The sequence below is a fragment of the Pollicipes pollicipes genome, unplaced genomic scaffold, assembly GCF_011947565.3.
Source record: "Pollicipes pollicipes isolate AB1234 unplaced genomic scaffold, Ppol_2.1 Scaffold_6686;HRSCAF=7923_pilon_pilon_pilon, whole genome shotgun sequence".
Taxonomy (NCBI): Eukaryota; Metazoa; Arthropoda; class Thecostraca; order Pollicipedomorpha; family Pollicipedidae; genus Pollicipes; species Pollicipes pollicipes.
Genome location: NW_023596921.1, coordinates 39,114,556 through 39,134,622, shown reverse-complemented (window position 1 = coordinate 39,134,622; position 20,067 = coordinate 39,114,556). Strand labels below are relative to the sequence as shown.

The 20,067-nt window shown below is 59.0% G+C and overlaps 2 protein-coding genes and 1 long non-coding RNA gene across 3 annotated transcripts in view; all 3 read right to left on the bottom strand.

Annotated features, from left to right (window-relative positions):
• Positions 1-103: 103 nt before the first annotated feature.
• LOC119107712 (uncharacterized) lies at positions 104-13,671 on the bottom strand. Its single transcript, XM_037231251.1, has 3 exons — positions 13,225-13,671; positions 1,559-1,663; positions 104-769 (listed from the first exon to the last, which is right to left on the bottom strand). Exons 1-3 carry the CDS (start codon positions 13,643-13,645, stop codon positions 651-653), a joined length of 645 nt encoding a protein of 214 aa, XP_037087146.1. The 5' UTR covers positions 13,646-13,671; the 3' UTR covers positions 104-650.
• Positions 13,672-16,586: 2,915 nt separating this feature from the next.
• On the bottom strand, positions 16,587-18,829 carry LOC119107661 (uncharacterized). Its single transcript, XR_005095251.1, has 4 exons — positions 18,657-18,829; positions 18,357-18,474; positions 17,777-17,861; positions 16,587-17,452 (listed from the first exon to the last, which is right to left on the bottom strand). It is a non-coding gene; the product is annotated as an uncharacterized LOC119107661 (long non-coding RNA).
• A 20-nt stretch (positions 18,830-18,849) lies between these two features.
• stan (Protocadherin-like wing polarity protein stan) overlaps positions 18,850-20,067 on the bottom strand; it is a gene marked incomplete at its 3' end in the record, with an annotated part of 64,591 nt that continues 63,373 nt past the window's right edge. Inside the window, 1 exon segment of the mRNA XM_037231866.1 lies at positions 18,850-19,037. Coding sequence (XP_037087761.1) covers positions 18,850-19,037 — 188 coding nt within the window.

Below are 20,067 nucleotides of genomic sequence, written 5' to 3'. Positions count from 1 at the left end.
CCCGAGGAAGAGCCGTATATGCGCACGCAGCTATCAGCTGTCGCCCAACAAAGCTTCAAACGAAGAAGCGCAGCACGATCTCCGCACGTGCACAAACAAGACGGTTAGTTCAACACGTGTATTTTGTTACGACTACGCCCGCTCACTTGTACATCGATCGTATGGCAGGAGGGACGAAACTCGGCCGCAACACGTCAAACCCCGCCATCTCGCACCTGTGCTGTATCACTCAGACGTCCGCGCAACGTCTGGGGAGGGCTGACTCCCGTCTGCTCACAGTGCATCTCGCGGAAGTCCCTAAAACGGCGTCCTGGCCTCGCAGGCATGACGTCCCCACCCGGCCAGGAGCCGACCCTGGAGGGACAGTGCGCCGTTGCGCCGCCAGTGCCTGGACCATGTGCGCCCCCTCAGGTGGACGCGTCTCCCGGGTGTCTGTCCGCCGCGGCGCCGCGCGTCTCTGAGTTGGTCTGCGTTGGTCCCGGTGTCTCGGTCGTGTTCCCCAGCTGCCGCGCCGCCTCCGCCGTCAAGACCGGCCGTGACGGTGTTCGGTGTGATGATGACGCAACAGCTGGACGGTTCGCCACTGCGGTGCCTCCCCGGCGGGCCGCGGCGGGCTGGGACGGCCCCGCGCCGACCGGCCGGATGAGCCGCTAGACCTGGTGCCGCGGTAGATGGTTGAAGTTGGTGGCGCACGTGGCCGAGGCTCGCGTCGCAGACGAGGAGCGAGGCGCGCTCAGGTCCGTGTACGGCGAGTCGAACGGTCGCCGACCTGCGGACGGGGTCAGGTCAGAGCCGACACGTGGTGGACGGGGTCAAGTCGGGGCCAACACGCGGTGGACGGGGTCAGGTCAGCGCCGACACGTGGTGGACGGAGTCAAGTCGGGGCCAACACGCGGTGGACGGGGTCAGGTCAGCGCCGACACGTGGTGGACGGGGTCAAGTCGGGGCCAACACGCGGTGGACGGGGTCAGGTCAGCGCCGACACGTGGTGGACGGGTCAAGTCGGGGCCAACACGCGGTGGACGGGGTCAGGTCAGCGCCGACACGTGGTGGACGGGGTCAGGTCAGGGCTGACACGCGGTGGACGGGGTCAGGTCAGTGGACAGGTCAGGTCCAATTCTCAGCGGTGCTCGTGTCATTCCCCTACCGGTCCAACTGCTCATCCCGGCGTTCCCTGGCGGTCCTGACGACCCGAACATAGTGCGTGCAATGTGGCCCCTGGTCCGGGAGGTATGACATGCGCCATCAGGTACGAGCCGGGGGCGCGACACCCTCACAATCGAGGCCCGAGCCCGACGCGACACCCTCACAATCGAGGCCCGAGCCCGGCTGATGATAACGGCTGAGGGCTATCTCGTGACGACCTCGGCCACCTGTAACCGAGTCACCGATGAACAACACCGGTAAGTTTTGATTTGTGAAGTTATGACAACGCGGGCGTAATCGCGCTGATCGCAGCAATACGTTTCTGTCCGTTTTGACAAGGTGACTCAGTCCGGAGAATAACTGACATCCACTGAAGCCGGTGACTGGAGGCCCCTCTCTTCCAGACGCTCACCTATTTTAATGGTATCGAAGTCGGCGTAGGCTAACGAGCTCTGGTCATTGCCGTCTCTGTGTTCGTCTTCCCGGTTCAGGATCAGGTGAGAGTAGTCCTCCACGCCTGGAACAAGAAACAGCCGACTGTCAACAGCTGACACTGGGACCCACCACTGCGGACGCGGTATGATGACCTCTCCGCGACGGTCCGGCTTGCTGGATGTGCCCAGCACCCATTGATGCGGGTACCTAACGGTGGTCATTCAGATGCACGGTGCGCTCCTGGTTCGGCGCTATCTTCCACAGAGCGCCGTTATGCAGGGTCGGCACTCCCTCTAGCTCGTGACGGCTGTTTGCCTACGTTCTGTGGCTGTGCGAGCCGACAGGACAGATTGGCACTCCGTGACCATTGTCCTCGGCGCCCGGAAAACGAGCATTGTGTGGACCGCAGCACGCTCACGCTTTTTTCGATTTTTCCCCGGCAGCAGCGCAATTGAAGGTAATGTGATAAGGCAGCTAGACGTGACACGAGTTTCCTTAAGCCTGCGGTAGTTTGGGCAAGTCAGCCAGCGAGCGCGTTGGACGTCGTCCGTCTGTCCCAGGCTGTATCCGTTTCCCTCTACCGTCCCACGAGCGCGCCTGCAAGCCGAAGGTCGACTTCCCTCGTAGTCAACTGCAGTATTCTATGCATTCCATGCATTGAAACAATGAACTGCAAGCATCGTGAACGACACATCACGAAGAAAAAGGCGTTGCCTGCAGTCAGTTGGGGATTTTGTCTAACCAGTCCCTTTTTAACGGGGACGGGATGCAAGTTGGGAACGCGGTGCTAACACGGAGCCATAGCTCTGACGACAGAGCGCGATGGCTCGCCCGGCAGCGCCCCTCCCCACTCCCCTCCCAGCTCTGGCCGCGCCCCGAGCGGCTGCGTCTGCTCCGAATACGTCCGAAAACAAACAGCCGGCAGACCCAGACATCAAACATCGGGTGTGTATGGGCTCCCCCACGCCTCGCCCGGAGCCCCAGGACGGCGGGGGGCGGAGTGGTGAGGTGATGGGAGAATTCGTGGGAGGCTGGAGACACGCTCACAGGCCGCTGAAGCGGGGAATCTAGGAGTTAATGTCCGCTCCGCCACATCAGCTCCTAGATTAACAGCTCTCGAACATCACAGCAAGTCCATAACAGCTGCCGGATTTTATTGCTGACATGGCGACAGTAACCGTCGAATCCTTCTCGCCTGGCTTTCTCTCCCGCGCAGGGAAGGAAAATGTCGACAGATGTTACACTAATTATTGTCTGGTCTCCTAGCTTTAGACACCACGGCGGGGAGGTGCTCAACCAATCATCCATGCTTCATTTCGCCGGAATGCTTTTACGAAATAGTACAGGGGCACTCCGTGAGCCAAGCCCATATGGAATTTTCCCCGAGCATGAATCTATTTCGGTCTCTCCGCCATGCCGGATACCGGCGCTCCCCACCCCGTCCGTCTCTCATGCTGGCTAATCCTCAGATCCACCGCCTCGCCTCGCTCGCCTGAGATGGGGTCGGCGGGGGCGAGCAGGACAAACTGCGGAACACCTGCGCCGTGCGGCCCCCACTTCGGACGACACAGGAGCGCGGAAGTGGCTCGGGCGGGCGCGTGCCGCCGCCGAGGCCCGGATGCGATGCGCGAGGACACCCTGCGAAGGCCGCCGCCCGGCCGGCCCTGGTCGCACCAGCCGCCCCGCCCAGGACGGTCGAGCCCGGGTCCGCCGGTGATGGCGGGGCCGAGCTCGGGTACGGCTTACTGTCCGTGGCCGAATTCGGCTGGCGGCGTACGCCTACGGCTTCTTGTAAGATCTCCGTCCTATACCGATTTTAACCGCAGGCTTTGTTGATGCCTTTGGCCGCGCGGGATTCCCGGACACAGCTCTGATGGTGCTGCGCAGTCTCCCGAAACAAATCCTCGTTTTCAGAGCGCTGGTTTGGCCGCAGATCAGCTTGGGTCTTTCCATTATTTGTGTGAAACTTGATACACGCTTCCCCTGGATTGTCCGGTTAACTGTGACGTCATACATAACTTGTTCGTAGCCGTAGGGCTCGAAATGCTCAACTTTGTCTTCGGAGGGCTCACGTTGAGATAGGCGGCTCAACATGAAGCTGATCATTGAAAAGACTGTCTTTAAAAGGAGCTTTGACAGATAAGGCTATTTTACGCCTAGCTGCAGGAGCAGCAGTGCGCCACCGGTACACGACCGACGAGGATGCATGATCGATGGCGCTCTATGCAAGCGCACACCTCCGCCGCGCCAGCTCAGACCACTTTAAAATCGGCATGTTTCGTCAGCCGCCTCGATGCGGACTTTGGAGTGATGTTGCTATCACTGCGCGCCTCGCGCTGCACGTAGCAGCCTCCCCGGGACGCCCCGGCGCGTGGCAGCCAACCGCAGGTCCCGTCGTCGGCCGCACGTCAGTCTCGCGGTCTATCCCGGGTTTGTCCCCGGTCTGCCCCTGCTCGCTCCGGTCGGTCCGCTCGGTCCCGAGCGCGATGCAGCGTCACGACCGACCGGGGGCCGCCTGCAGCCCCTCCTCGGCCCTGCAACACGGCCGACCCCGGCGCCGCCTGGCTCGGTGCCGATCTGCCGCCCCGCGGCGCGCGCCGACACCATGCCGGCGCGGAGCGTCCGGCCCCGTGTGCGGACAGCCCCGACCCCCGTGCTCGGACTGCCCCGACCCCGTGTTCGGACGGCCCGGGTGCTGCCGCTGGCCGGCTGATGGCAGATCGCCAGACGATACGTGACGCCGTCAGGTGTCCGCTGCGGACCGCTGCGCCGGCCGCTGGACCTGTCGCCGGGTGGCACCAGCCGCACGTCCCCTCGCTGATGCCGCCGGACGGCAGCGTCGGCGCCGCGGCCGACCAGCCGCCGCAGCGGGGCACGATCGCGGCTGCTGCTGGCTGCAGCGAGAGCCACCGGTCTCGGCGCGGGACGCCACAGGTGGCGTCAGTGGATGCTGCTTTGAGCGGCGGCTGCAGCGGAGGATGTGCTCTTGTGGTTAGGTTCAGGTTTGCAAGGGATAAGTGATGCTGAAATTGGGAATAAGGAAAGCTTTGGGCCGCGGAGAGTGCAGGAACGGTCCAACTGGATTGTCGAGTATGACCATGTAAAGCTCTCTATTTGTGGTAGAAAAGCCGTGTTTTGAAGAGAAGGTCCAATGCGTGTTCATACCGACTGCAAATACGCTTATCTGTACTTGTCTGAGTCCATATGTAGCCGGAAATTACTGTCTGTCCAGTTATAGCTTTTTAACTTTTGCGTTGCGGTGAAAGGCGGAACTGAGGTTGACAAACGGACAAAAACGTGCCTCGCTCTAAATACCACTGCCATCCCTGACCTGACTCACACACTGCATGCCGTGGACGGAGCGTGAAGATCAGAAGAACCGGATCCAGCCAGTGCATGCGCTCGGGGGTCTGCTTTCTAGGATGCTAGGCCTGACTGCCGACGACTCTAAACCCCCATGACATGAAACAAAGAATCCGAAATAACCAGGCCATCGCCACGAATCCATTACGCGGCCACCGAGAGGCGCTTGACACAGCGATTCGGTTTTCCAGAGTACCTCATGCCTCCTAGTGCTACGCGCAGTGTGCGTCAGGTCAGATGGCGCCAGCGACCGAAATGACGCCGCCTGCAGCGTAAAGCCAGCCTCCCGCGTCCCGAACCGTGTCACCTGACCATGGAAAGTCACGCGCACGAACGAAGGGGTGGTGCGTCTTCCTATGCCTCACCGCGTGGCTCGTCTCCACCGGAATAAACAGCCCGTCTCGGCCGTCATGGTGACGACCTCCAGCGGCGAGGTCACCGCGCGCTACAGCAGGCGGGCCAGCAGACGGCGCCTGATGAGGAGACCAGACGCCGGGCCGACGCAGCGGCGCGGCGCGCGAGCCGTCCCCAGACGCTGACGTCGCGTCAGTGAGAAGTCGCTAGATCTGTAGGCGCCATCGAGAAGTCGCTAGACCTACACACCGAGGTCGACAGATCTACAGACGTAACTGAGAGATCGCCAGATCTGCAGAGGTCACTGAGAAGTCGCCAGGTCTACAGACGCCGCTGAGAGGTCGACGGATCCACAGACGTCACTGAGAGGTCGCCAGACCTGCACACATCACTGAGAAGTCGCCAGATCTGCAGACACTGAAGGGATGCCGACGGCCGGCGATCTGTGCGGAGTTGCCGTTCTATTTCCGGACTGTGCGCGTACGTCGGCCAGGGGAGTGTGGTGATAACCTACAAACGTGCACGGGAGATCGAGCGGCGTGGAGTGGGACGAGGCAGCGCGGCTTCGTCGCAGTGAATCACGCCGTGTCCCGCCCGATTCGCAGCCAGCGCGCCTTTTTAGCTTAGGGTGGGGTAACAATTGACTGTCCTCAGACCCCCTGACGAGGGGTCCAGCGGAGGGGAGCGCCCATTATAATCGATTAGCACGGCGATGACGCATAGCCCTCCCCAGCACCCGCAATGGACCGCTGGAGGGAACACGTCATCAGGTCGACATGGGAGGGGTGTTTGCCCAAGTGGTGGGACGACTAGCTCAAATTTTTACCACAAAAAGCGTGGGCGTATTGATCGCGGATCCTGATGAACACGTTTTCAGAGAACGGCACCATTAGGAGCCCAGTTTTCCATTCAAAACCAGTCGTGTGCTCGAGGGTCCCAGTCGTGAGCTCCTACTCTCAAGCATGGTGACCCGAAAACCAGCTTCCTGTGTCCATGCAGCTGGTTATCGCCATGCACCCACGTCGATGGCGACAACGGGCCGTTGTGCTGGATTACGCTGCCTGCGACGAACACATTCTTAGTTCAGCGTGTAGTGTTGCTTTGGTTTATGATTCAGCGGAGTTCGGCTGGAGCATGAGTCAGCAGCCCGGCACCGCCCGGGATGGTGGACGGGCGGCGGATGATGACGTCATGGGCTGTCCCGACAGACTGGTTCGGCTCTACACGGGAGCGTGAATTGCCTCAGTTCAGGGAGCGGGACTATTCGGAGGTAGCCGGGCCACGGGTCAGCCGTGCCCACCGGAAGGGGTGAGACGCTGCCAGCCTGCTGACATCTGACGAAATGCTGCGGAGGAAACATCGCAGAGCCCATAGCCGTGCAAAAACATGTTCATGTAGCACGGCTGTATGGAGCTGTATCGTACGAACTGCACGGTCGGAAACCAGAGATGTCAATCGTTACCGTTGCTGCATGCCTCAAGACGTAAGTCCCGTTTCTCGCGTGGGTTCTTCCATTGGCAGCTGGTGTTTCACAGCCGCGGTGACCGGCTTCGGCCCCGCTCCGTTCGTCTAGCTGCGATTAGCCAGCACCTGGCCTGCCCTGTTTATCTGCCACTCCATAAAGCATGGTGTGCAGTGCACATGCCTTGCTGTCCGCCACTGAGTTTCCAGTCACCGTTACAAATGAAGCAGCTGACGTGCTCCGTGAACCGTGACTACATGTGGCCTTGGACGGCGACCGTGCACGAATACTTCCATGAAACTCGAGCTTGAAGCCCTTCATGTTTCGACACTCTTTTAAACGCGCCACGCCAGATCGCACGGCTGTCGCCGGTTGGCCTCGACTGGACGGCAGGTCCCGCTAGTGCAGCGTTAGCTGAGCATCAGCGGTGGGGCGCTGGGCAGGACCGGGATCCATCCACCCTGCCGACGAACGCTGTACGTGTTGAACCACTGGCGCAGCGACCGACGCAAGAGCCGCCCGTCGTTCGCCGTCAGAAGGCAGGCCTGCTCGTCTGCCCAGTCCAGCCGAGTGGCCATCTGCGCAGGGGCGGGCCGTGCTGACGTACCGGGGATTGCAACAGAAGCGCTGTCCGTCACTCCCATCTGCTGCTCGATGGCTCGCCCGTGTATTTGTTAACTCGTGCTGACGTCACTGTCCTCCGCCTTATGCAACGTAACCACCCTCTGCCACCGTCTTCGTGTTGTCCTGACGTCACAGTTCCAGCCCGGAAGACGCGCCGCGCCCGTCTGCCTCCGGCGCGCGGAGTAATTCCCGTGACGTCACAATCCGACGGCTCGCCGCACCCGTCACGTCTGACGGCGCAGTTGTGACGTCACAGAGCCGGGATGGGGCCGGCAGGCCGGGGCGCCTGGATGGCGGTCGGCTCTGTGAGGTGCCGCGGCGGGTTAGTTAGTGGCCGCGCGGTCCCGGGTGCCGGCCCCGCCCTGTCACGCGGCGGCGGGCCAAGGTCGCAGCGACCGCAGGTCCCACGCGGCTTCGGCGCCCGCACAGCTGAGGGAGCTGGGACAGTCGGACCGCGCGCGTGCGGGCGCATCGGTGCTGGCCAGCAGCTCTCGCAGCATCGAGCTCAAACGAGCATCTCTTCTTGCGAGCCAGTCGCCGCAGGCTGACCCCTTTTCAGCAGCATCGAGGCACGCGCGCCCTCGCACTGACCGCTGTGGACATTCTTTGCGGGGAAACACGGCATCGCGTCAGCTGGTCTATTTGGGCAGGCCCCACCGCACCCAGCTGTCAGCCCAGCAAACGTGTTTTTCGCCGGCACTCCCGGACAATCCCCAGTGCCGTCAGCGGGCCGGCCTCGGCACCTGCCTGTCTCGGACGGACCTTCCCTCAGACCCGGGGCACCTCACACGGTCCGTCCAGTTGTTCCCGGAACGCCGTCCGAACGGCGGGAGCCTCCACGAACTCCGGGATGGGGAAGCCGTCCGCGCGCCCTGGCGCCCGCGGTGGTCTCGTTTCTGGAAGGGAGCCTCGCGGTAAGCGCTAGCCACTATCAAACGCGAAGGCTGAGTCCCGCCCGAGTCTCGAGAGGCGCCGCTCCCGCGGTGGGGGCCGGTGCACAAACATCCGGGCTTCCCAGTCGCCGAATCCGAGCGACGGCGAGCGGCACGTACGCCGAACGGGGCGCGCTTGGTGCGGCCTCGCGGACGGACAGTGTAAGGTGAAGACCGCGGATGCTTCCTTCTGCACCGAGCCCACTGCGTACGTAAGGCCTTCAGTAGTGATACATCCCAATGTGTATGTGCTGAACTCAGAAACACAGCCAAGAACCACTATGGGGCCGTGGCTCCTTCCTGAGGTAACTGTCCTACGCTAGACATTGGGGGATTTCTCAGAAAAACGGCTGGAGTACGACAAAAGTTGACCTTTGGCACTTTCTTGAGGATCATTCTGGCCACGTGCCAGCGGCACTCCCGTCATCGGCCATGTAGGCGTCGCGTCAGACGCCTCAGCTCTCGCCAGTATCAGACCAACAGGCTGTCCGCCGTCAAGGCCTCCTGGTTCAGAACCGGTACTCGCCGGGATTGGCCGACTTCGTCTCCCCCTCCCCTCCCAAATGTTCCTGGAGGAGCGACACTGGTGAGCTTCACGCCGTTCCACCATGCTGGTGACGCCTCGGGAAAGTTGCATATGCTCAGCAAAGCTGCGAGCCGTAACAGTGCACACCATTTCTTCTCAGCAATGGGCAGGAGGGGGGCTCGAGAGCCGCTGTGCTCGCGTGCCTCGGTTGTTAGCGTCCCTTGGTGTCCGTTTGCACAGGGAGGTGTTTTTAGCGTCGCCGTCCGCCAGGTCAGAGCGCGACGCTCAATCCGCGGCGCCGAGTCCGCCGGATCAATGCCAGCGCGTCTCCCGCGCCGAACTGAGACGTCTTCAACGCACTGCACATCACGCGCGACCCCGATGCGCTGCCGCACAGCCAAGGCCGCACGACCGCCACCGTGCCGCTGCAGCCGGCGCGGTCCCTCGCTGCTCCGTGGCCGCAGCGGCCGGCGGCGGCCTGTCACGCAGAGCTGGAGGGGAGCAGCGGCACGGCCGAGAGGGGCGGGGCGTTGCGACACCACGTGCGGCTGTAACCATCGCGACCCGGCGGCGCAACAAAGGCAGGCTTTGTTGACGCCGGAGACGGCACTGGCCGGTGTGCCAGTGGACAGCGCTGACGTAACACAACTTTATAACCGCGGCTCGCCCGTGAACAGCACAAAACACGCACAATGCGGCTGCAGCTGCTGCCAACGAAGTGTTGAGCTACGCATGGCGGGTCATAGGCTGCAATACAGGCTTGCAGCGGCAGCTGAAGCAATAATGCGGCAATGGCGGACGTTATGCAACTAACCAGGTGATCAAGATTAATGACGACGTCTCGGCACAAGGCGTGTGCCTCATCTGCGGCCTTCTGTGCTGGAAACATGCGTGCTAGTTATCAGCTCATACAGCGTGTCGGGGCGAACCTCAGCAAGCGCTTACGGCAGCAACAGCTGTGCCAAATAGGTCTGCTGTTCCACAACAAGGCTGCATTCAGCCAGCCTTGTCGTCCATTCAGCTGAATATCGCAGTGAGTTAGCACACGACCGCAGCTGCCCGCAGCGTGCCGACACCGCACCGCACCGCTGTGCGGTGTCGGCACCGCGCAGCTACCAGCGGTGTGTCCGTCCCACATCAGCAACTCGACCGCGGCCAACACGCGGCCAACGTGCTTCCCGGCCCCAGCCGACGTACAGCTATGGACCGCAAGCCCAGCCAGTGAAGGCACAAAGGGGCGTCCGCTGACCGGGGTCCAGGCCCCGACCGCGGTGGTGTGGGGTCGGGGGCTGACGACGGGGCCCCAGGCCGCCATACCACCCCCTCCCCTCGTCACACCCCACAGCACCGGTGGACCGCGGGGCCGGCAGGGGAGGGGAGGGGCGTCCGCCGACCGGGGTCCGGGCCCCGACCGCCGCGGTGTGGGGTCGGGGACTGACGGCGGGGCCCCGGGCCACCATACCGCCCCGTCCCCTCGTTACACCCCACAGCGCCGGTGGACCGCGGGGCCGGCAGGGGAGGGGAGGGCGCGGTGCGAACCGTTATCAGAGCGCGGTGCCAGGCGCCACACTCGGGCCTGCTGTAGCGCGGCCTTGAGAACAAACAAGACAGCATACCCTAGCGTCCCGTTTAGCATGGCGAGCTGCAAACGCTGACGGCGCTGACGACGCTGCAAACGCCGACCGCAGGGATCGAATCACGAATAGCATTGCGGAGTATCTATTGTATCGCGCCCTGAAGCCACAACGGCGATGTTTATCACTTCGGTTATCTAAATTCTTGACCTGAGAGTTGGCTTTGAACCAAAGGCGCCGCCAGGCACGCGGCCGTGCGCAGGCACCCCCGGCTGGGCCCCGCTGTACTCCGCACGGTTTGGTAGGTTCTCACGGCTTAATCTTGAGACCCGGCATTCTGCAGTGTCTCCGGAATGGCACGTTTCCCGGCAGGAAAGTATTTTTTCATATCTGGTAAAAACCGGGAATCGACCCAGCTTTCACTGCAGCGGCTGCAAGTCAGACTAACAGGCGACTGCGACCGCAGGACTATGGAAATCCTGTTTCAAGACGACGGCCTATTGTTCACTTCAGAAGTGAAACTGCTGTAGCTTTTTCCACTTTATTGGTCAGCGCCTGGCCAACGCTATCTCCAGCCGATGCCCTTCTCTTCTTAACATAGTGTCGGCGCGTCTCCGTAGCGCCATGAGTGTTATGCAGCCATTATGGTTGTGAACACTTGGCTGCGGATGAACGTCATTTGTAGACAAAACTGAATGTCCAAAAATTTCCATTAGATTGCTCAAAGAGTATTAAAAAACACACCATCACAAACTCGCACTCATTTTTCTAACGATAAGACTTCAGCGTGTTCCGTGAAACACTGTTTTATAGATCAGTGTGCGCATAGCGCACGCTTAAGGAATGATATCCCTGGGGTGGACCTAGACTAAGGTTTACGTAGCGGCCGGGGGGCCACCACAGGCTGTCTGGGAAGGAATCGTCACTAGATGGTGACGCACTTGTTTCGGCGTCCGAATCGCGTAACTGAGGCTGGCATCTGAATGTTCTCACGCGTCAGCGGTTAAGGCCAAATAAACAGCGCCATGGGAAAACTGGGCTAACTTGAAGCTGACCGCACTGATCTCCAGCCACTCCAGTCACGGAGCAGCACAGTCAAAGCCGATAAACCTCCACAGTTCTCACTACACATTCCAATTAAGCGGGCCCCGGTTTAGCGGAGCAGTGATGAGAACTGTGACGACTGAAGCAGATCCCAGACTCAGGCTGATCTGTTCAAGCGAAAGTCAACCGTTTGAACCGCCTCAGACCGCCCCCGGAAGCCAATAAAGCGAGCCGTTTTAGCTCGATTCGATGCATGCCTGATGAAACCCTTGGCAGCTAACACAGACAGACGTCGTTTAACGCGGCCGAGGACCGCTGGCCATCACCCTAGTGATGAGTCCTCTTCTCGTCATCACACTGGTCAAATGACAGCATCCGGTAAGGTATGTGATGTGCTTTACTGGTTTAATATTGCTCGCTCCAAGTGAGCGAGGCTCAGTGCTCATAGCGTGAGAGGCCTGAGTGCGTTTCAATGGACGTGGAGAGAAGTGAACGAGATATGCGGGGCTTCACTACACAAAGAGCAGATGGAAGACAAGGCAAAATCTGGGAATATCATTGTAAAAGGTTGGGTTCTTCACTTCCTTCGTTGGTCATGTAAGAGCTGCCTCGGGTGAAATGCCATAAACCGATTACACCTTAATCCCATCAAATTTTCTCGTGACGCGTCGTAAATGAAAGCGACCACAATAAATCAAACTTATACATTTGGAAGACCTTACAGTCATCAATCACAACTACTTCAGACATAACCGGACAATCGGTCGTAAAACTCTTCGTGAAAGCACGCGATGTGAATGCTGACGATGTGGAGCACGTCAGACCAGACACGTGCCGAGGCCGTAAACACACGCGCCTCTCCTACACATCGCTCTCCTTCAGTAACCGCCGCGCTCCCACACTGCCGAGCCGGAACCCGAAGGCTCCCTCGAGTCCGGGCGCCGCTGACGTCCGGCCGGAGCGACCGCGTGCGTGACGCCGCCGTACCGCCTGCGTCACTTTCACGCCAGCAGCTGGGTCGGCCACCCACTCCGGGCCCGTCACGGCCGGCACGGCGCGCGGGCGCAGCTGAACGCCGCCACATCCGGCGTTTAAATGGCGTCCACGAACGCCGCGCTCTGTTCGGAGCGATTTGCGGGCCTGTAGCGCGTTTGTTCGTCGGGTGAACAGGCTGAGGGGCTGCGGAGCGAGGCGGATTTACGGGGCGGGACGCGACGCGCTGCAGCTCGTGTCCGGGACGTATTTCTGCCGCAGCTGATGCGGTGGCGCTCGCGCCGATAGGCTAGATTGGCCGGAAATGAGGGCATGGGGAAGACGCACGGCGTCGTCCTTGGGTCATGTTACCGGGCATTGTTCGGGCTTTGGCCGTGTCTGTTACGCGCATTAGGGAGACATTATGAGTCTTGGGACAACTGGCGTGTCAAGACTCAGTGAAGAGCCCTGGATCGGAGCAGGCTTCACCCGTAACCTCCCGTCACTCTGTGCCGGATTGTATATCCCTGCACCCGAAACCGTTCACAGATGGTTCCTCCTGGGATTTGTCACACAGCGGATTTGATCCGAGGGCTTCCAGTGCCAGATCCGCCGCAGTGGGACGGATAAGCACGATAGGAGCAAAGGCAGCGCTTCCCCACGGCGTCAACGAGCGAGCGGCCGCGGTAACTGGGCCGCGCAGCGTCGCGCAACAGATCCTCCTTTCACCGTCAGATGGGCGTCCTGGGCCGCCGCCGGCCAGCCCCGGAAGGATCACCCGCCGTTGCTCACCTTTCCGCACAACGGTGCGTGTACGGCGCAGCACCAGCGCCAGGAAGCTGAACACCAGCGCGAACGTCACCAGGATGGAGACGACGAAGACGGCCGTCTGCCACTCGTAGACGAGCGTCTCGAGCCGCGTGCGCTGCACGTTCAGCTCCTGGGTGGCGCGCTGCAGGTCGGCCCGCACGCGCTCCTCGGCCAGCCGGTTGCGGTGCGCCTCTTCGGCGGTGACAGGCGGCGGGGGGACGTTGCGCGCGCCCTCGCACAGGGTGTCGGCGAACGGCCGGCAGGCGAGCAGCTGGCGCTGGTCGGCGGCGCAGACCGAGCAGGGCGCACACGGCTCGCCCTCGGCCGCGCGGTACCAGCCCGTCTCGCAGTCCCGCGCCCAGGCCGGGCCGGCGCACAGCAGGAGCGCGAGCAGTACGCGCATATTCACCTCTCCGGGCCGCGACTCGATTGAGACTGACAGGACGTGCGGAGTGACGCTCAGGGACGCGGGCACAGCGCCCCTGGCGGCAGCGGTGCACAACCATACTCCGCTGTTTTTTAAGCCTGCATGGCAGGAAGCGAGGTGGGAAAGGAAGTCTTGCGCCATCTATCGTGTAATAAAGAACCTATGTTTGACTGAATCCACACCAGGCTGTCAAAAGCTCTTACCGGAGCGCCGAGAACAAACAGCCCGTGATGTCGGACGGTGTAAGTTCGCCATGACTCAAATTTCATCGGATTTGTGGCAACCTAGCAACGCCATGGCCACAGATTTTGGCATCCAGGACCGGGGCGGTACATTTTATGACCCCAACAGGACTTAATCATGAAAAGCGATACCTGGGATCCCATATTTCGGGATGGGATTTGGGATCTCATATATCCCATATCATGGGATCCCATATTTCGGGATCCCAGGATAGTATGTTCCGCGATCCATGGATCGCATATTTTCAGATCATTAAACATCATTTATTGTGGGATCTTGGGGTCGCATGTGTAAGAGTTGGCATCATTACGAGCGGGCTTGTGAGTCGAGCGAGTCCAAACATCAACTAACCGCACATCCTGTAGCGTCAGAAGTCCAGTACAGCCCGCTCAGAAACGTTCTTGTCGAGCTTATACATTTACAACCACTGATGACAATGCCCTGAATTTTTAAGTTAGCACCGTTTATTAAAAGCTACACCATAATAGTTTGAGGCATGTTAATATGCGGTATTTGACTGGGCTCGCAACGTTGCCTTAAATCGTTCCAATTTGACATCTACACTCGACTAAGACAGGATTCGACTGACGTCAAATTTCAGCTATATGACATGAATTGCATTAAAATGCAACGCATTTAAAACGAAAGCAGAAGTCAGTGAAAAAGTTGCGATAATAATTACGCAAAAGTACGCAAAAGTGGGTTTCGATATGCGCAATGTGCATAAACCGAATTGTACTTTCCTCAATGTTTTCGTCGCTATCACCAAAAAACGTAAGCAATTACAATATACACACCTCGTCTATCAAAATTCTCCCAAAACACTGCTAAGGCCTTCGGGGAGAAAACTCTCTTCTCACTTTCTGTCCCATGTGTCCATTTTCCACCATCCTTTCTCTGATCGGTGTGATCGTCATAACCCCATGAACTAATTCATTACGTCATGAACCGCTCTGCAAAGTATTCGCACAGGTGTTCAATTGTGCAAATCTGGCGCAGATTTATGCGGGCACTAGAGCGCACACAAAAATATGGGAGGGACCCCATGGGAGCCGTTGGTGGACCTTTGGCAAAACACAAGTCTTATCTCACAACTCTCGCAGCTCTTGGTTGGCGCAATGCACCGCTCGCCAAAAGCTCTGCTGCGGAGCCGCCGCTGTTGCGCTGGCTGGCTTGGAGTCATACAGCAGAGCTTCCGATGCGCACAATTATGCCATGTGAGAGAATATGGGGTGGGTCAAGGGCACAGGCACCGGCCCACCGTTGCAGATCTGCATCCCGTTTCCATTGCCCTGGCCCATTATTTATTTTTGATCCTGTCACAAATTAACTCCTTGGAAACATGTGCCAAGCGCCCGTGCACAACCTGTCTGATATTTAACAAAAGGTCGGCATTCCAGCTCAATTGTGAGCCACTATCCGACAGGCGATATGCATGAACCGTTGTGCCAAACATGCTAATCTGCACCGCGCACCGAAGCGCGAGACACCCATCCTATTTACTTGGGCTCGAGGCACCTATCTGACGTATGCATTTTGGACACAGTCATGCGCTTGCGCTTTGGTGTGATAACCATGGTGATGACACTCCCGCCTGTCATTGCCTCGCTCACCCCCGCCGCGGAAGGTATATGACTGAATTTCACGGGGTTATGGTGTACATGTTTCGGATTTCTGCGAGCGTGGATTTCGGAGTCATGGGAGCACATATTTCGAAGACATGGGTAAGTAGATTTGGGGACCTGTTATCATACGTTTTGAGATCCTGGGGCTGGTACCATACATTTTTGAGAAAATCGTTATGAGTTTAAACCTGCGGACAATGCAATTTGTGGCCCTGGGTCTGCGTTTGGCGCGAGGCGCCTGCCTGACGTTGGCATTTTCGAAACCGTTGAATATCACCTCTCCATTTGTGGAATAAATTCACCAGGCAAAGAACAACCAGTCTGGTAAACACAACACTCATAGTGCCGTGTCTCCCAACTACCTCAGCAGTGGTACCCGCAGTGATAGTCGAAAAATGTTCAGTCCAAAGCATATCTGACACGCTTCAAGTATACCTTACGTCTGCTGCAGGCAACTTTTCAAAGGTTAATTTCCATGCTGGTCAGCATACTTATCACGAGCCACTGCCCTCCGAACCTTCAGTGGCTGTGCAGGATTCATGATAATGATGGAGATTTATGTGCAGCGATAGGCTTGCCGGCTGAACCATCGCAGGATGGATGGCCCAGTGTCGTGCCGCTGCACGGGCAGGCCTGTCGGCACGGCGGGCTCGCCGTGACGGGCAGAAGCACTGGGATGCTGATGAGACGCTCACGTCGGTAGGCGAAGGGTTGATATACAGCACAGCTGCGCAACATTCGGGATCGCCAACCACGGAAAGAGAGGCCAAAACAAATTGGTTGGATGGTTTGTTCAATGCCGCTTCACCGTCTTCGTTTCCCGCGTTTTGTTGTTATCAGCACAATGCCACGGCGTAATGCGCTCTTATAAGACTGTACGCGGGTTACCATCCGAAGGTGAACTTGACCATTTGGATGTCATCGGTCGGGCAGCGAGGTGAAATTTGTTGCCGGAGTAAAAAAAATTCCAGGACGTACCGATTGCCATCCGCACAGTGTCTGTCTGTGTCCCTCCCATGCCGCTGACAGAGTAAATCTGGAGATTATTGCATTGCAAGCAGACAATATTTATTTGACGGGTACGACACATGCCAACGAGGCAGCAACGCTAAAGGAATGCGAACACTGAGTAGGCGATAAATACACGAATTGAAAACACCCATCGCCATCGTCATGGTCATTGTTCACGCATGAGGTCTACGTCCGGTCAAAGCCAAAGTTAGACAAACGCGGACGATGTCTGCAACATACCGGACAACAACCACGTGTTAACTGCACTTTGCAAAACAACCGTCTTCAAGAAATATTTACAAGTTGTATGCCTCCTATCAGATGTATGGAATGATATGCCCCACATATACAGTGCACATTGCATCAGCAGCCAGAGCAGAGCGCTCTGAACGGTAATTCTTCAGAACATGCAGCCCAGTTGGTCCTCTATAAAATGCAGATGACTGTGTGATGCTGGCAAGCGTCTGGCGGCCCCTATTCGTGGCCGCTTGAGTAAACTTCGCACATGGAATGCATAGAACGCCGCAGAGCGACCCAAATTGCGCACAGTTTAGCCCAACAAACAAAACCAGCACATGGAACATCCCAGCAGGATACAAACACACGATGAGACACGAAGAACCAAGACCGCCCTGTAACAAACAACAGCGACAACCCTCTCTGTCCCACGCGATTTGACACCGACCCTACCGGAACAGCGGGAGTTCGAACAGAACGCGTCACTGACAAGAGGCGACGGAGCACGCGGCGGTGACATCGTCCAGTGACCCCGGGGAGAGACGGCGACACAGTTCAGATCACTGGGTCACTGGGCGGGCCCTCGGAGCGCGGTCTTGCTGAGATCACTGTGAGCGATGAGCCTCGTCACACCACGCTCTCCAGACTCTCGTTCAGACTCTCATTCCTGAAACACGCAGGACAACACCGCTAACTGAGCAGGCCCTTCGCTCGCGCATAACGGCGAGCCGTCATAGTCCAGCTTTGCTACAACCTCCGCCAGCAATGCGCGCATGGAACTTCCGGAACTGCTTTGTTTTCACACGATTTGAGGAAGCGCACAAGCCATCGCTTTCGCTAAGTTTTTAAGATCTCAGGGTGGTCAAGTTGACCCTACCAGAGCGAAGGATATTCAGCCGGTCACCCGGGCGCGTGTTGAGGGGGCTTTGCTGCTACGTTACAGACTACAGCCTGTTGTCGGGCCCCAGCGCCGGGAGCAAGTGTTACTCACCCGGCCTCGGCGTCTGCCCCGTCTGTCCTGGGAGGGCGCGCTCTACAGACAGCACTAAACGTAGCTGGGTGCGATGTTTGCAAGCCTGGACAAGCAGCGAAGGGTCGGGTTAGCCACAGAGATTGCCGTGCAGCGGGTCTATGTACAGACGACAGCGTGTGGGCGCCTATGTGTGTGCGTGTGTGGGAGCTGTGCGTTCACACGTCTAGGCATGTTTCAGACACACGCGAAGCAGCAAAAAGGACATGCACGGAGGACCCGGTGTGGACGCGGTTTGTGACGGCTGGACACTCGGGGTTTCCCCGAGGCAAGCCAGCAACACACCAGGCAGTGGCTTATCTAGAGGTTAAATCCGACAATACACATTCACTTAACATCAATACCAAAAATTAAAATATCCAAGCACAACAACCAAAACTCTAGAACATAACAACAAACGGTCCACTTACCTTGGCTTAGAGCATAATGTAATGGCGTTCTCACGTCGACAGAATTGGTGTGAAGGAGTGCGGTGTAGCAGATTAGTGAAGCCAACATGTCACGTACTCTGGGCCATTGTACGGAAAAGCGTGCGACTCACTCAGACTCCTCATTGACATCTAGCGGAGCGACTGGTAACCGCGAACTCGCTAGGATGTCCGCCAGGCGGCCCGGGTACACATCAGGCGCCGGCTCTGGAAGCGCCTCGGGGCTCTCGTCTGGCAGGAAGAGCACCACATCGGTCAAACGCACCATCTACAACGCCCGCATAATGCTTGGTGTTATGCCGCGTATGCATGCTGGCAATGAGCGATATCTATTAACGTCGGGTTACCAACAACCACCGCTCCCACCCAAAGAGCGCCCCCTGCTTGTGGCAGGACACTGGACGGGCCCCTACCTATGACGGGCGGTGTTGGGCGGCGCTGCTCCAGCAGGCCGGGAGAGTCGCGGCTGAGGCCGACCAGCCCGTGGGGCTCCCCGGCCCGCAGTCCCGGTATGTCCCGCTGCAGTCCCGGCAGGCCGCGCGGGTCCCGGTGCCGGCCCGACAGCGCCGGCCCGTCCCGCGCGAACGCCGGCAGGCCGGGCGGACCGGGCAGCGCCGGCGAGGAGCCCCGACGCTGACTGGAGCGGCTGGCCGGCCGGGCGGGGCCAGCAGCCGGGCCCAGCGCCGACAGCGGTGGCCCGGCCAGCTCCGTGTCGGACGCCGTCGTGTTAGAGAGCCGGTCGCCGATGGTCTGCGACATCCAGGAGAGGCCGGCCGGCGGACCCGCCATGCCCACTGGCGACACGTGATGGCGTGGTCAGGGCAGGGTGAGCCGAGTGAGACGGTCGCGCGAGCGGTGTCGAGCCCACAAGACAAGGGCATCGTGTGAGCAGGTCAGTGGGTATAGGGAACAGAAATATTCTACGTTCCGTATGTCACTGCTTCCGTCGGAACCATCTCATTAATGTCCCCCCCCCCCCCCCCCCCCATGGAATGGGCACTGAGACAGCGTTAATGTATGCACTGTTTATGGCCAAGCACTTAAACGACTTATCGCATCCAGCTTCGATGTATGTTTGAAATTGTAATAATGCATATCTCCAGATAATCACCAGCAGCCCACGAACGCGATGAGCTACTACAAGACCAATCCCAATATCAAATAACACGAAAATTATTTAGTCGCGATGACATTCCCGATGGAGCAGGGAGCTCCCTCTAAAACAAAACTTACAACAGATATTGCGTGACGCAAAATGAGCCAGTCAACAAAGATCGCTGTGGCAAAGGCAAAACCAATGACATTCGGTGCATAAAGCTGTCAAATGTATGCTGGCTCTAGGACTAATACTGTACGCCAGACCATCCGCCAGAAATGAAAAAAATTGCCGCGGGACGAAAACACCGACCAACTGGAGGCCAAGCCATTCACGTCCATCCGGACCATGGGCTTCATGACGTCATTACATGCAGCTGCGCCAAGGTCACAACATTGCAGAGCCACAAAATGAAGCCGGGAAGCCGGTGCTGTTAGTAGCTGCTACCACAACCCTCGCAGCCCGCACAAACTCTCACTGCCTTTGCGTGCATGCACTGCCTCTGCCGTCACCCATGCAGCGCGGAACCACACGGCCGAGGGGACCACACCCGTCCAACGGCCGCCAGCCGTGCGGGACCACACAGCCGAGGGGACCACACCCGTCCAACGGCCGCCAGCCGTGCGGGACCACGCGGCCGAGGGGACCACACCCATCCGACGGCCGCCAGCCGTGCGAGACCACACAGCCGAGGGGACCACACCCGCCCGACGGCCGCCAGCCGTGCG

What these genes read in the sequence shown, in the direction of transcription:
- LOC119107712 (XM_037231251.1), bottom strand. Translation starts at nt 13,645, where the DNA reads ATGCGCGTACTGCTCGCGCTCCTGCTGTGCGCCGGCCCGGCCTGGGCG. An exon ending in ACGCACCGTTGTGCGGAAAG is followed by an intron (nt 1,664 to 13,224) that starts GTGAGCAACGGC and finishes TTCTTGTTCCAG; the next exon opens with GCGTGGAGGACTACTCTCAC. An exon ending in CTTCGATACCATTAAAATAG is followed by an intron (nt 770 to 1,558) that starts GTGAGCGTCTGG and finishes CCCCGTCCGCAG; the next exon opens with GTCGGCGACCGTTCGACTCG.